Source organism: Acipenser ruthenus, chromosome 3 (genome assembly GCF_902713425.1).
Source record: "Acipenser ruthenus chromosome 3, fAciRut3.2 maternal haplotype, whole genome shotgun sequence".
Taxonomy (NCBI): Eukaryota; Metazoa; Chordata; class Actinopteri; order Acipenseriformes; family Acipenseridae; genus Acipenser; species Acipenser ruthenus.
The window spans coordinates 31,797,974-31,815,389 of NC_081191.1; the positions used below are offsets into that span (position 1 = coordinate 31,797,974).

General features: G+C 40.7%; 1 protein-coding gene across 5 annotated transcripts in view; it reads left to right on the plus strand.

Moving 5' to 3' along the window:
* LOC131715887 (C-C chemokine receptor type 4-like) overlaps positions 1 to 17,416 on the plus strand; it is an 82,586-nt gene that overhangs the window by 44,773 nt on the left and 20,397 nt on the right. For all 5 annotated transcript variants that reach the window (XM_059012792.1, XM_059012794.1, XM_059012795.1 and 2 more), the window contains one exon: positions 5,178 to 5,241. In XM_059012792.1, the coding sequence (XP_058868775.1) occupies positions 5,194 to 5,241 (48 nt within the window). In that variant the 5' untranslated portion in view covers positions 5,178 to 5,193. The remainder of the gene's footprint in view (positions 1 to 5,177; positions 5,242 to 17,416) is intronic.

Below are 17,416 nucleotides of genomic sequence, written 5' to 3' on the forward strand. Positions count from 1 at the left end.
ACTTTAAAGTCTGTTTTAAAGCAATTTTCACAATGTCTGCTCTAGTACACTGGGGTTTGAGATCTGTCCTCTAAGTCACTGCAGGAAGAGCGATTTAAAAACATGGGACCCCTCCTGTTTTCCCTCTACACCCGCTCTCTGGGTCCTCTGATCTCCTCCCATGGCTTCTCGTATCACTTCTATGATAATGATCCTTTCCCACCTGACTCCGACATTTCCTCCCATATCTCTACCTGTCTCTTGGCCATCTCCTCCTGGATGCACTTGCATCATCTTAAACTCAATCTCTCAAAATCAGATCTTTTCTTCTCCCCCTCTTCCTCCCCCACCGCTGATCTCTCTATCTCTATTCCGCTTGAATCCACAACCCCCTCTCCCTCCTCATCTAGCAAAAACCTTGGTGTCACCTTTGACCCCTCCCTCTCCTACTCTCAGCACATCTCTACTCTAGCACGCTTCTTTCACTTCTTCCTCAGCAACATATGCAGCTCCACACAGCTCCTAGTTCAGGCCCTGGTACAGTCTTGCCTTGACTATTGCAACTCCCTCCTGGCCAGCCTTCCTGCCTCTGCTACCCGCTCATCCAAAACTCTGCCTCTACTCCAGCTCATCCAAAACTCTGCTGCTCGCCTTGTCTTCTCCCTTCCCCATTTCTCCCATGCTTCACCGCTGCTCCGCTCCCTATCACTGCTCGCATCCAATTCAAAACTCTTGTACTCGCCTATCGCTATCTTGACCATTCTGCTCCCTCCTATCTCCAGACTATCATTTCTCCTACACCCCCACCTCTGGCAGACTAGCTGTACCACCCCTCCGCTACCCAGCCTCCAGAGCTCTGTCCTTCTCCACCCTTGCCCCTCAGTGGTGGAACGACCTACCCACGGATATCAGGACTGCTCAGTCCCTGACCACCTTCCGATGCCTCCTCAAGACACACCTGTTCAGACAGCATCTGTAAACACTACAACTCTCGACCATGCTGGACTGTATGGCACTCACTTGTACCAGTACTTGCATCAGCTTGCACTTGCACTGAACTACTCCATACCTTGCTGCATTCAACTACTGCGCCTACCTATAACTACTTACTTAGTATATCTTGTATTTGATTTTACTCTTATAGATAACTGTACTCACATTTTCTGTAATTGCTCTTATTTGAAATCATTCTCATCCATTGATCATACTTACTACGTGTTCTTTACTCATATAAGCAAATAGTTACTATAAGGTTTACACATAGTCGAATTCGCTCTTACTAATAAGTTACTGTATGCTTTATTTTGCTTTTACTTTAATTGATTTTATTATACTTATCTGTTTTATCATATTCTGTAATGTGATATTTTATAATGCGATACTTTGTACTGTGATGACTTGCCCTGGATAAGGGTGTCTGCTAATAAATAAATAAATAAATAAATAAATAAATAAATAAATAATAATTTTGAAAAGAGCTTTGAAACACACTTTAAAGTTATAAGTGTAAAAAGTTGTCAGGATGTTAACAATAAAAAGAGAAATGGCACGTTATTTAAGCAGTTATAGCAACACGTGGGGAAATGTAATGCTATATTTTTTGGAACCCCGCTACTTACTCTTTAAGCAACCCCCCCCCCCCCCCCCCCAAAAAAAAAAAAAATCAATAACTATTATAAATCCCCTGTCCATTGCATACACCATGCTCTTAATTAACTTGTAATTTATCTTACTGTAAGTTAAGCTCACTAGAGTTAATGTGAACCACTCCCACACACCACAAAAGTTCCAACTACTGTAGATCTCGGAACTAAATTTCATTCCAACTTCTTCCAAAACAATTTTTTTTTTTTTTAAACTTTGTTTATAGTATAATCGACATTATCCAGGTAGCAATTAAGCATAAACTGTATACTTGTTGAAAAGAGTTGTATTTTTTTCTCAAATATAAATGAAGGGTCAACTGCAGACAGCTACAAGAAAAAATGGTTAAGTGTTCATGTAGGTTCAAACTAATGATAGACATGTAAATATTGTAATATTCAGAAAATTGTGCAATGGCTGTAACTGTACAGTATATACTTACTGTTTTTGGAGGTAATAAAGGTGTACTGAACTAATTGCTGATTAAAAATGGACCTGTTTTCATTGTAAATATAAACTCAATGTAATTCCATGCATCTCACTGTTTGTTCGATTATTTCATTTTAATACATTGTTGTAAATATGTGTTGTGTTTTTTTTATGTCTTAACAGAGCTGTATTTCTATATGTTTGTAAAAAAAAAAAAGAAGCTAATATCAGTGTATAAAAAAGATGATTTCATTTTCTGGCCTAACAATAAAGCTGATTTGGCATTACACAATTTTCGTTGAACCACTATTCACAAACCACACAAATACACTGCTTACCATTGCTAAACAGTACTGATATGTCAAGTAATAAACTTGATATACTGAGGTAGTTAAATTTAAATCAGAAGGTTAAAGGGTTGCCATGCGTTTCACTAACAGAAAAAATGTGGGGTGTTTGATGTTTAAGAAACGATTACTGTGTGACTAAAATGACTTCTTACACTACCAAACAATATGAGGACAACCCCTCCAGTTTACATTAAAATACCCCAACTGAATAACTACACTATACAGTTGATGAAATGTTTCCATTTCTGTCTCCAAAAATGATTCACTTCAACCAGGACCTAAGACATCTTAAGGTCATTTCTACCTACAGAAAACAGTTTAACAGAAACAACCACCTGCAACCCCAGAAAGGTTTGCATGCTTGTTTATTTTAAAACAATATATACAACGAATTTGTGTACTTTATATTGTAACAGTGTCTGTTGCTTTACAGTCTGCTGGAACAATTTGATTTGTAAACATGAAATGAAGCAGATATAGTATATGAAAAGTATCACTGATTTACACTAGTAGTGGTTAGGGCTCTGGACTCTTGACCAGAGGGTCATGGGTTCAATCCCCGGTGGGGACACTGCTGCTGTACCCTTGAGCAAGGTACTTTACCTAGATTGCTCCAGTAAAAAACCCAACTGTATAAATGGGTAATTGTATGTAAATATAATGTGATAGCTTGTAAGTCGCCCTGGATAAGGGCGTCTGCTAAGAAATAAATAAATTATTATTTACCCCAGAAAATTAAAAGTCTCAATATAGCAGAGTTCAATATAGCGGACATATTAGGTCAGAGGGTAATGTCATAGTCACCAGCACATGCAGAGAGTTTTTTTTATGACCCTACAAAGATGAAATCGTTGCTTCCAATGGTGTCTGATAAGCTCTGGCAGTTAGTGCTACAAAAGGGTATTATTTTTCTAGTACAATACACATAATGACACATGACCTTGAACAGAATCACAGAATAGAGATGTGTACCAAGTATGAAGCCATTATCTCACAATGTTAGGTTGAAATTCAAACAAAGAAAGCAGTCTTATTATACAAAATATGTTATTTATTACTAGAATATTACAGTATAATCCAACTTCTAACAAGTGAGATGCAAAGGCCACATCTGAGGTTTGCTGAAGTTTCCCACCAATTTCTTGCAGACTATTGAAGATACACTTTGAGGTAATGGAAACTTCATGTAAAAATTGGTATTTTATCTATTTTTGTCCAGTAGGATGTAGGAAAGCTAGTTGCTAGGCACACTGGTTTACAATCAGGAAATCAAATAATCTCACACCATCGTGTTGCTGCCTTCAGCTGCAGATTTAAAAAACAACAACAAAAATATATTGTACAGGTAGCATGCAAAATATACCTGCTCTACACACGTTTGAGTTATATAATAAGGAATTATAAAACTAGCCTCAGGATATGCTCACCTACTGGAGACAATAACCATATCCCTGCTACATAGACATGGACATTGTTCACATGGTGTTTTGTCTTGTGCTTGTGTTGGGCTATTGCCTTATTCATTTCACTTCCTTCTCTCCCTAAGCCTTGCAGACATGTCACATTGAACCGACCTGCCTACCTTTATTGACAGTGTTGTAGCAGGTGTTACTAATTGTTGTTCAACCCCTCATTCAACATGACGAGCCAGCAAGGTTATTAAAGTATTATGGAGGACTTTGACCATTCCTCTGCAATTACAGCATTTTATTCCTTCAAGAAAATTGGGTATGGAAAAAGAGAGACAGCTTCTCAGGGACACACTAGGACTCAACTCAACCCAGGTTTAAAACTCAGCTGCCCCTGATACAGCATTTCCATGTTAGTTTATCCAACCCGTATTGGCTGCCATTCTGAGCTGCCCCCAATTTTTTTCGGAAACTTCCCAAAGTGGGCCAAAGTGGGATGATACAAGTCTTGTAAGGGTATTTCTGATAGATTTTGACTATTTAGTCCTATTATATGTTACTTAATTTAACCAGGGGACACTACAGGCAGACATGGAGACTGTACTAACCTTAACAATTACTTGTACTGTGATTCTTGAAATGTATTTTTGTTTATGACTGTAAGTCGCCCTGGACAAGGATGTCTGCTAAGAAATGAATAAATAAATAAATAAATAATAATAATAATAATAATAATAATAATAATAATAATAATAATAACAAGGAAGGCCAATTCCAGCAACTTGGGCCTACCCTGAGTGATTGTAAACATAATACAACGGAACGAGGACAGTAAACCAACAAAATTGTTCTAATTACATTTGCAGCTACTTGCTCTTTATACATTAAAAAAAACACACCTTTGTACCTTCCCAACTAGACCCCATGTAATAGACAAACTTATCACATTACAAATAGCAGTGCACATTTTTGCTAATGCCTCGCATTATTTTATCACCCCCACATTTTAAAGATATATATTGGACAATGACTGGGACAGAGTGGATCACTCTATGCAATTTTATTTGACATATTCTCTATAATGAAATGAAAGATAACACTACAGTATGCGACATGAACTGTATCAAATATTATGGCCATTTTTTTTTTTTACTCTTGGAACTTGCCTTGACAGATGATAACTATACATGACAGAAGAGGACGGATGATTTCGAGATATGGGAGTGATTAACAGTAAACCTGTGCTTCCTGTGGTTGATATCAGAAAAGTACAAGAAATGTAAATGTCAACCTTTGAAACGGTAAGTATAATAAACTAATACTATTATTTATTAACCCTTGTATTTTTTCTTTTTGTTTTACACAGGTAATGTCGGATTCCAATGTACCACCAAGGACCACACACGGAGAAACAAAGGCTGGCAGACCAGGTAAGTGCAATAATACAAATGTTATTTTCCTATTGCCACAAAGGTTTCAGTTGTGAAAATACCATTCATAAAAAACATAACACCACAAGGCAATCATAAAACATGATGTCTAAAACAGTAAGAAAAATATAAACCAATAAAACTATCTATAAAAATAAAGTCTCGATGTCCAGGTCCTTACGGCCTTAAACAAAGTCTCGCTCAGTTTCAGTTTGCCCGTGTAGTGAAAAAATTAAGCTGACAAATGGTTTTTGATTAAAAAACACTTTATGTACAAGAAAGGTATACCGCCAGTACATTCATATAAGCACAAGATTTAAACTAACTTTGGACAAGACCTCAGTACAGCTCAGTGCATATGTTTGTATTAGAAAGCACGGATATCCATGGAGTCAATTTGAAAGAGATGAAAAGACTGACAAAACTTTACAATGTTTGGCATTTATACCTTTGTAAGCAATTGTTGACTCCACTCCCATTTGTCTTACTTCCGTCCAGTGATAGGGGTTTCCATCATTGCACATTCCCGCTGCGGGGGAAAAGGGGGGGGTTGAATACCACGTTGTACCTAGGTCCCCTCCCCCATCTCACACTATCTCTCTGCTATTCTTCTTTTTGGCATTTAGCTCAGACATCTATCTGCACGTAGCTGGTTTTGCCAATGGGAAATGAAAGAACTCGAAACTTAATATAAAAGCAAATTAAAGCAACTGAATTAGTAAAACTTATCATTAATAACATGATTAATACCTCATGCAGAAAGCCATCACTACACCCGTATCCAGCATCACAATCCCCTTGGTTCAGAAAGTGAACAGAAATCCCACAGGGTGTAGGACACATCTCCCTTCAATCACAGTACCCTCCGAGCTGGCTCCGCTCTGGTTGTTGCGCCTCCAGATGCTAGTGGGAGAGAGATAGAGAGAGAGAAAACACAGCCGCTTACCATCAACTACTTGCAAGGCTAGATCTCTCCTACACCTCCACCCCCCTTTCTTACATTCTACCTCAAACAAAACCATTAATTTTATTTTAAAGTTGGCTTATTCTCGAGTACATAACAGGATAAAACAGTACGTGTTGAATGCTTAACAGACTTTCGCTCCTTTTCAGCTGGTCCGTATGTCATCCAAAACAGCCGCTGAAAGGCTGTCCTGCCAGCAAGGAAAGGTCCAGGTTCCAGGTTCTGCCTTCCTCGCGTTGTGTCTCCACACCAGGGGACGAAATAAATAAATAAATAAATAAATAAATAAATAAATAAAACAAGTCATTAACTATTTAGGTATTCCACTGAAACAGCAATTCCTCCACCAATATGTGCACTCTTCATCCGGTTATGTCTGGAATAGTCCACCGCAAACTCCGGCACTACCAGCTTAATAAAAGACTGAATATATTTCAGTCACTGTTGACTTCAAATGATATGTCCAACTATTCTTCCGGTGATCAATCTGGGCTAAGTTAAATATTTGATTCCAAGTACTTTTAGGATTCTAGACGGCTTATGCTGCGGACTCCCACAACAAGGCATACACTGGGGTTGTTATCCTGTATCAGAGTTTCTGAAAACGGTATCTCTGTTCAAGCCGATCGCAGGCTGTGGTTCTTCAGATTGTCGAAGTTCAGAGCCTTGTTCTGTGTGTCAGGAGCCCCGATTGAAAGTCGCGCTTTTTCAGGAGCTAGTTAGCTCTCATCGTAACACTGTTTATTAATCTCTTGGCGGATCCTAGTTTGCCTCTGTGGCTTCTCGTAAGCATAGGCAAGTATCTGGTTGTGGTGGTGGACCCAATGGTCCATATCACCCTCTCTAGTGCCCCCATCACCAGGTCTACAGGGAGTCGGGCATGTCGGACAAACATTATAAAGAACGGGGTTAACCCAGTCCCAGTATGTACCGTATTTTTATGAGCATCATTTCGGGGAGACGTTCTTCCCACCTACGGAGCAAAGGATTATTATCCGTTAACACAGTAAAGGATGCCCCCCATAAGTAATCCTTAAACATTTTAGTGATGGCCCACTTGGGTGCCAACAGTTCCAACTTAAAGGAACTGTAGTTCTGGTCGTTCCTTTCTGTCACATACAGACTTCTACTAGCATAGGCAATGACCCGCTCCTTACCTTCATGATCCTGCGCAAGCACTGCACCTAGCCCACCCAAGCTAGCACCGGTGTACAATCGGAACAGTTGTGAGAAGTCAGCATATGCTAAAATTGGAAACCTCACCAAAGCCGTCTTCAACTGCTCAAATGCCTCCTGGCATTCCAGGGTACAGTTAACTGGGGCTGTATTCTTCCCAGGGGTAGTGGGTACCCATTAAAAGGGCATGTCAAGGACTGGCAATCCTAGAGAATGCAGAAATAAACCGACAATAATATCCCAAGGAACCCAAGAATGATTGTACCTGATGGGCACTGGAAGGGGGAGGCCAATCTTGAAACCCGGCCAGCTTCTCTGGGTCTAGTGAAACTCCTCCGGGACTGACAATATGCATGAGATATCGTACTTCCTTCCTAAACAGGTGGCATCTGGTAGGCTGCAATTTTAATCCATGGCTCCACAGTCGCTTGAAAACTTGTTCTAGATGCGGGGAATGGCTCTCAGTCGGGGGAGTACACAATAATGTCATCCAGTTAAATCAGCAGTGAGTCCGTCACTTGCCCTCCAAGGCAGCGCTGCATCAAGCGCTGAAATGTCGCAGGAGCATTACATAACCCAAACAGCGTCTGCTCTAATTCATAGAGTCCGAGTGGGGTGGTAAAGGCTGTCTTCTCTCTATCGCGAGGGTCGACTTCTACCTGCCAGTAACCGCTGGCCAGATCTAGGGTCGAGTATCAAGCCGCCTACTTCAAGCTTGTCAAGGAGAAGGTAGGCATCTTTGTGGGTTACTGCATTTAATTTCCGGTAGTCAACACAGAACCTCCACGAGCTATCCTTCTTTTTGACCAGCACCACCGGTGCAGCTTATGGGCTGGCACTGTTTCGGACCACTCCTCCTTCTAGCATACCAGCAAGCAAGATCCTCAGTTCCTGGTAGAGAATGGGGGGAAATCGATCGGAAGCGCTCTCAGCTGGGAGGGGCCTGGCCCGTCGGAATCTGGTGTAAGACGAGTAGTGGTTAGAGCTCTGGACTCTTGACCGGAGGGTCGTGGGTTCAGTCCCAGGTGGGGGACACTGCTGCTGTACCCTTGAGCAAGGTACTTTACCTAGATTGCTCCAGTAAAAACCCAACTGTATAAATGGGTCATTGTATGTAAAAAAATAATGTAATTGTATGTAAAAATAATGTGATATCTTGTAACAATTGTAAGTCGCCCTGGATAAGGGCATCTGCTAAGAAATAAATAATAATAATAATAATGTTCTGCAAAAACCCATTTCCATCACTAAAGGAGCATCAACTGTTGTTGAGCTTGGCTTGGAGTCAGTCCCTCACCCTCTAAGGGCACTGCTGAAGTCGACATCCGGGCCGGAATCTGAATGGCCTGTATATCTACCTCTACTACTCCAAGCCGGGCTTCAGACAGAACCACGTCTCGTTCCCCTCGTATCTCCTGGGGGTCAACCCGATACACCTTTGCCAAAGTGCGGTGTTGGGCCAACTCAACTGGATAGGGGTGCAAGTTCTGAACCCGTAGGGGGACCGGGCCTTGCTTTATAAAGACCAGGGTCTGGTCAATCTGCCATCCTTTGCCTTCCTCCGTGGCTTCTACCATGGCACAGTACTCATCACTCGGGCCCAGACGACAATTTCACTCTCGTGGGGTGCCCCGCCCCTGTGCATATTTTGTGTTTTGTATTTTATGTATGTCTGTTATATGTATGTATGTTTTGGTGCACAGAGTGTGGGTTATCACAAGTGATTTAAAATATAGAGTTGTATTTAGGGACAGGGATTGCACAATCACTCCATGTGCAGATTAAAGTGGGTATTCGTATGGAAGCACAGGGAGCACAATTAATTCACATGCAGATGTACCGAGATTACAAATGAATGACTGATTAGCAATTGAGTCTGTACAGCTGCATAAAAGATGCAGTGTTTCACTCACTCGGGGTTGGGTGTTCAGAGTGGAGAACGGGAGTAGAGAGAGAGAGGAGGTCATTTGTAAAGAGAAAATTAAATTAACAATTGCTACGCGTGCTGTTCTATACCAGCACGCTGCTTGCTCTATCTAGTGTTTGTTAGGGTTTGTTTGTCTGTTTCTTTTGGCCAACGTGCCGTTTGTTTTGTGTCAGTGTTTTGTTTAAATTGTTTATTTTTTTGTTTAATAAAAAGCCGAGCGCTGTAGCATCTGTTTAACCCCACAGTTGCTTTGTGTTTTGGTTTCATTTCTGGTCTGACGTCACCCCTACAGTCATCCTGTTCACAGAGTGTATTGGGTATGTAGCTAAAAAGCAGTTAACACTGGCAGTGTCTCTGTAGTGAGAAAGGCTGACAGGAAAAAAAACAGACGGCTAGTACAGAGAGACAGCCTAAATAATTAGACACTTGAAGAGACAATAATCTAAAAAAATACGTGGTCCACTGTGAAATTCGCTCTTCTGCAGACCCAAAGGTACAGTCCCATGCAACAGACCACGATGTACGACTGTTGTGTCTAGTAGGTTTGTTAATAAAAGAATGAAAGCAGCAACTTAGGAACAGAACTTTCTTTATTCTTCCATATATTAACACACACACACAAGCACTTCACCACCTACTTCCTGTTGGCAATATTAACTCTCTAATAATCCAATTATGCCCTCTAGCAGCTAACTGTAGAATCTCATTATCAGTACTTGCACAACACAACAACAACATGCAAATAAATGAACTCCCAAACTGAGATCAGAGGCCCTAAATCATCACTCCACATCCACCAGCCCTTTACATGTACTTCTAAAGGAGTAGTGTACTGCATCATTTACACAAAATGCAACCAATTATACATTGGGGAAACTAAAAGGTGTTTATCAGATTGTTTTGTGGAACATTTACAAAGCATTCGAAACTAAATATTGAAATCTTCAAATACTCTCAAATCAGAGATGCAGCCAGTTCACTGTGTGTAAATCTGGAGAACATAGAAATGTAGTCAGAATGTACTGATTTAGTTTCAGATAAAAGGCTACTTTGTATAAAGCACGAATACAGTATGCTTAATCATAGATTTGTAGGTTATATGCAGGAAATATAAGAATACCTGTCTGTATGCTACTGTAGTTGAACTAATGTTTTTACATGTGAGAAATAAAAGCTGTGGTCTGGAGTCTGAATAAAGGGAAGCTGTGGTGTTTTCAGACAGTACCACAAGCGGCCCCCAGGTGTCTCCAACGAAACTATCCACAGCACACAAACTTAGCTAAATTCGTATCTTGCAGATAGAAAGTGGTATCTATTTATCTCAGAACTCACCAGTGTTTTTTAGTTATGTTATTTTTGTATTATTTTAGTTATAGTTATAGTTATTAGTTTAATTTTCATTGTAGTTATTATTACAGTTAACTAAATATAATTTTAGTTATTATTTAGTTATTATTACAGTTAACAGAGTGGTGATTACCTTGAAATCTTGTCGAGGTAAAAATAACTTGGGTAATGCCAGGCTCTGCACCTCTTCACAGTACACTCCTTAGGATAGCCAACCACAAAAATGTATTGATCAGAGATTACCATGTAAAAAATAAAACATTTGCCTTTTCTGTACAATACAAAATGTCCTTGACTCACAGGCTTATTAGAAAACAACACAAAAGAAGTTGTAGTGTCAGATCAATCTTTCATGTGCTAATTTAACAGTCTAGGATGTTCAGATGTTTGTTTTTGATTTTGATTTTGGTTGAAAATACTTTATGAATATGGACCATATTAAAACAAAAACTCATATTAAAATGTACCTTTTCTATAGGCTTACATTACCATTCCATATTCTGATAACAGCTTTATCGCAAGATACATTTCCATTCCATACATGTAATATAGCCCTCGTTTTGTTTGATTAACTTTGATTAAATAATTTACCGTTTTTTTTTTTCAATCGGTGAAACCAGACTAAATGAGAAATGTCTCATTTAGTGAAACCCCTTTATCAGATTGAACATTCAACAAAACCATGGTTACCAACATTCTAATTGAAATAACGTTTGGTCAGAGCGTATAGATAAAGATCCTACACACATTTAAAAATTGTCTCAAATAAACCACAGAAACCACACAATATAAAATTGTATTATAGCATACATTTACAAGTAAAAAATAATATGCACAGAACAAAACTAGCGATAGTTGAACAGAACTAACTAATAATTCGGAGTCTGAGGTCTGCCCCTCTCCTGCTTCAGCACAGCTGCAGTCAATCACTGGAAGGCAAGGCAGACGGGCCTGCTTCATCCTACTTCAGCCGTTGGTCAGAGTATTGTGCACAATATTCATTAAGTGTTTCTTCTTGCTCCCCATTTTCAAATTAAACTAATAACTGTCACCGTATACCTATAGCAAAAGCTTACCTACACCTTAACCCGCTAATTTCAAAGTAGGTGCTTTGAATGAAAGGTGATGTAGCTAGCAAATGAAAGTGCACATTGTGCAGGTCTTGATGATTGACAGTCATTTAAACAAATGAGAGCATTCTAGCGCTGCTTCAGTCAACGAGATCTGTCACAACAGGATGAAATGACTGACAGTAAAACTACAGTAGCCTATTAAGGGACCACTGAGTTGACTGACAACAACATCTAGCCATTCAGAGCGGAATGGAGACGGGACAGACAGCAAGTATAAAAACTACACAATTTCTAAATGAATATTTTTGGTAAGAAAATAAAAAATAGCGAGTGGTTTTACACACGTGTATCCTATATAAATTTATTTCAGTTGAACTCATATTTTTGGGGAATTTGACGTTTAACGAGCTTTACTGATTACAATTGAAAAGTAGAAAGCCTAACTATAACAAACTATAAAAAAACACTGGAACTCACAGGAGTTGAAGTGCGTGTGTGTGTTTAAACACATATCCTAAGCTTTCTGAAGATGAGCTTCAAAAACTCTAAACCAAAAAAGGGACTAAAACCACAAAAGTTGTAACAAAAACATCTCCCACCATCTTTCAGTAATATCTACACTCTGAAAACACAGACTTAGAAAAATCCTGCTCTTATATAGGGCTGATCATTTCCCTTAATCACATGCAGGTGTGCTGACACACACCTAATTACCTGCATGGGATTCTGGGCTATGTAGTTTTTATTTGGCGACCATTTTGTGAAGTGTAGTTCTCAGTGAGACCCCCATTTCGTGAAAGGACAAGAGCTTAGCTCCAGCTTCCGGCTCAAGAATAGAACAGGATGTTCAACCCCATCTATCTCTTGAGACAGAACTGCCCCTAGCCCCACCTCTGAGACATCTGTCTGTAATAAAAAGGGGACAGCCAAGACTGGATCACTACATAGAGCATCCTTGAGGTTATCAAAGACCCGGTCTGCCTTTTCATTCCACTTAACCATATTGGGTTCCCTGGCCCAAGTCATTTTGGTTAGTGGGGTTGCTACGGTGGCAAAGTTTGTTATAAACCTTCTGTAGTACCCTGTTATGTCCAAGAATGCCCTCACCTGTTTGGGCCAATTCTTTATGGCCTCTTCCTTTGATGTCTGTGGTCTGACCATCCCACTCCCTACAATGTACCCTGGGTATTCTGCTTCTTCCAAACCTATACTGCATTTGGCCGGGTTAGCCGTTAGTCTGACCTTTTTATGGCATCCAGTATGGCCTGGACTCGAGACAAGTGCGACTCCCAATCTGGACTGTGGATTACCACATCGTCCAAGTAGGCCACCACAGGTTTGGGAACCACTCATCAGTGGACTCCTCAATAACCCCTAGATCTAACATTTTCTTTACTTCCGTTCCTATGGCTGCCCTACAAGCTTCTGGGACCCGATATGGTCTCATATTTACTTTTTTTCCTGGTACCGTGATAATGTCATGTGCTACCATCTCTGTCCTACCTGGTGTCCCTGGACACACAGCCTTATTTTTTTCCACCAAATCCCTCCCTCACATTGTGCATCTGCTCTGAGTAGGTGTAGGTGCTATGTTGACTGCAGGGGTCTCTATTGGTGCAGTGGGATATGTTTCGATTGTCATCAAAACGTTTCTATCTCTAGAAGCTTTCAATAAGTTGATGTGATATATCTGTTCGGTGTGCCTACGGCCTGGCTGTCGGACCCTATAGTTCACTTCCCCCATCCTCTTAATCACCTCATATGGCCCCTTCCATGTGGCTAGCAATTTACATTCAACAGCGGGGACTAACACCAACACACTATCTCCAGGTTGAAACAACTGTAGTGTGGGCTGTCGGTTAGAGGTGAAATGCTGGTGCTCTTGTGCCTGTCTCAAGTGCTCTTTCACGATTGGGGTGACTGCTGCTGTCCTATCATGCATGCAAGTGATGTGCTCAATCACGCTACTATAGGGTGTGGACTCATGCTCCCAGGTTTCCCGTTCTATGTCTAATATTTCCCATGGGTCCCTCCCATACAAAAGCTCAAAAGGTGAAAACCCCAGTGACGATTGTGGAACCTCACGTATGGCAAACATCAGATATGGTAGCATGAAATCCCAATTTTTCCCATACTTATCAATCACCTTATACAACATGGACTTCAAGGTTCTATTAAATCTTTCAAGCCATCAGTCTGTGGGTGATACACTGATGTTCGTAACTGCTCTATGTTCAAGAGTCTACAAAGGTCTGTCATAACCCGAGACATACATGGGGTGCCCTGGTCTGTAAAGATTTCCTTTGGGATACCCACCCGACTAAACATGAGCATAAGCTCTTTCGCAATACCTTTTGAAGCCATGGTGCGTAAGGGAATGGCTTCAGGGTATCGGGTGGCATAATCCAACATGACCAGAATATACTGGTGCCCTCTAGTGGACTTTGGTAATGCACCTACTATATCCATGGCTATCCGGTCAAATGGTGTTTCTATAATGGGGAGAGGAACTAGTGGGCTATGGAATGCCGGTTTAGGGGCGGTCTGTTGGCACTCCGGTCATGAATTACAATGTTGTGACACCTCTCCATAAACACCTGGCCAAAAAAACCTTCTTAACACTCTCTCCCATGTTTTTTCCATTCCTGGGTGACCCCCTAAAACATGTCCATGGGCCAAATCGAGCACCGTCTTTTTAAAACCCATAGGTACCAGCAATTGTTCAGTCACTTCTATTCCTATTTGATCCCCTCTGTACAAAAAGTTATTCTTCATCATAAAATAGGGATAAGTATTAGGCCTGTTTTCATTATTTATGGGGACCCCATTGATTACCTTCGCATTTTCTTTGGCATGATACAGGTTTGGGTCCTGCGCTTGCGCAGTCCCAAGGTTAGTGGGTGATATCTCTAAGTCTGGTAAATCAATGTCATCAACCACTGGGTGGTATGATAGAGGATTAACCTCTTCAGTACTGGTGCTGGTACTAGGCTCTTCTCTGTCTATAAGAGAACCTGGTTCCCTGCTAGTACTGGGTCTAGGTGCATTGACATCTTCTTTATTATCATTGTGACCTACTAAAACCTTTCCAGGTGCATCGTCCGAGACCACACTTTTTTTCTCATTAGGCTGTGGGATTGAGGTTGCCTGCTTTTGGCTCTGGGTGGTGATTCCTCCCTCTGTACTTCTGGTGGACGGTTCCAATATGCCATGGTTTGGTCCCAATTTCGAGAAATTAGGGAAATATCGCCCCGGTATTATATCATGGAAGGTACAACGCCAACCTGGTAATCAAAACACCCCGCGTCTGTCTGAATGTGTACTAGCGCAGTAGGTTATTGGCATGTATCACCATGTATACATGTGTAGTGTGCAAGGTATATTTGTATCTGGACTCATTTAAATTGTAATAATAAAATACCTTGTTTTGAATTCAAGTCATGTAGAACCCAACTTTATCGAAATGATAAGACTGGACAACATTTGTTCATTAGTAACAGAAATATTTAGTTTAGTTAATATTTGATAATCAAAGCATTGTTAAATCAGTCTCACTCGAGATAAAGACGCTCTTTGTGTTGACAACCTGTCAAGAAGGCTGTGTGGTCCAGTGGTTAAAGAAAAGGGCTTGTAACCAGGAGGTCCCTGGTTCAAATCCCACCTCAGCCACTGACTCATTGTGTGACCCTTGTGCTCCGTCTTTCGGGTAAGACGTAATTGTAAGTGACTCTGCAGCTGATGCATAGTTCACACACCCTAGTCTCTGTAAGTTGCCTTGGATAAAGGCGTCTGCTAAATAAACAAATAATAATAATAACTAAATTTGGATTCTAGCCTTAAATGCAGAATGACAATTGCCTTGTAAAACCCACATCAATTTGTATAAATCACATACAAACAAATAGGATAGGTCCAGGTTCCGGAGGTCTGCCTTCCTCACGTTTGGTCTCCACTTCAGGGTACGAAAGACATGTCTTTGCAAAGCACAAGAGTCATTAACTATTTAGGTATTCCACTGAAACGGCAATTCCTCCACCAATATGTGCACTCTTCGTCCGGTTATGTCTGGGATATTCCACCGCAAACTCCAGCAGTGCTAGCTCAATAAATTGACTATATTTCAATTTATGTTAACTTCAAATGTTCATCCAACTCTTTCTCCGGTGATCAATCGGGGCTAAGTTAGAGATTTGATTACAAGTACTTTTAGGATTTTAGATGTGTTACGTATCATAACACTAGAATAGTTATCTTGTATTAGAGTGTCTGAAAACGGTATCTCTGTTCCAGCTGGTCGCAGGCTGGATCTCCAGATTGTCACAGTTCAAAGACTGGTTTGTGTATCAGAACCTTCGATTTCATGTCGGGAGCCCTGTTTGAGTGTCACACTCATTAATACACTGGCCCTTTACTGTCTATTTTTTGGTTGGTATGTCCAGTGCATTGGTTACTTCAAGCCGCATCATTATTTGGGCTTTTAGTTTGTCGTAATCTTTGGCATCTTCACCTTCCAGGTCGAAGTAAACTTTCTGAGCATCTCCCGAAAGGTAAGGTGCGATGTACCCAGTCCATTCCTCCTTCGGCCACTTTTTTCTAGGATCCGTTCTCTCAAACGTGGCAAGATACGTCTCTACATCATCCTGCACAGTCATCTTTTGCAGATAATGATTTGTGCGTATTGGTTGTGCTGCAGACTGGTGGGTCGCTTCAATCTTGGAGGCGAGCTCCTGGATGCTTGCTTTTAATTGTTTGGTCACTTTGTCTTGCTCCTCCCGAAGCAACTCAACTAGTTTGTGGAGTGCTGAACCTGTAGCGCCTCCTGATACATCCACATTGTCTCTTGTTGCGCTGTCTGCTGGACCCTGATGGCCTCCTGCTAGGCTGTAATAGCTTGTACCAGTGCCGGTACAACTGCATCCATTTTTTTTTACTTTGTGTCAGTGTGACAAAGTCGTTCCTTCTTGGTATATTGTGGTCACAAGTTTGAGCGGGGACAACACAATTGACACAAAACTGCAAGTTATTTTAAACAGGATGGTACCTGTGTGTTTATTTTCAAGTGGAAGTCCAATAATCAGAGTTGTAATGCCAGTCCAGAGTCCATAAACAATAATCAGATAGTTTTCCAAAACAAGGTCAAAACAGCCAATAGGGTTATCAGAACAGTCCAAAGTCATCCACATTGAAGCATTCAAGAAAATCCAATTAAACCAAACCTCTCTCTCTCTCTCTCTCTCTCTCTCTCTCTCTCTCTCTCTCTCTCTCTCTCTCTCTCTCTCTCTCTCTCTCTCTCTCTCTCTCTCTCTCTCTCTCCACACAACGCAACACTACAATATATTATACAGTATCAGGGGCTCCATCTACACTCTGTGTGGCAGGACAATATTGTTTTTTCATTTTTCAACCCCAACACTGGTGTAGGCAGCTGCTTGCCAGCCAAGCACATATTCTAATAATAATTTGTGTCATTCACACCGAATTCTCACAGGAAGGCAGGGGATAAACACCACCACAAATTGCAACACCACCAGCCCAAAAGCAGATCATACCACTAATAAAGGCATTACAAGAACATTTGTATTCTGTAGTTTCTTGTAGTTTTAGATAAGAAAATAATTCCATCTCTGTGCATGTAATAATGTACGATATCTATGAACACGTCGATGGAACTATTTTATTGTAATTTAC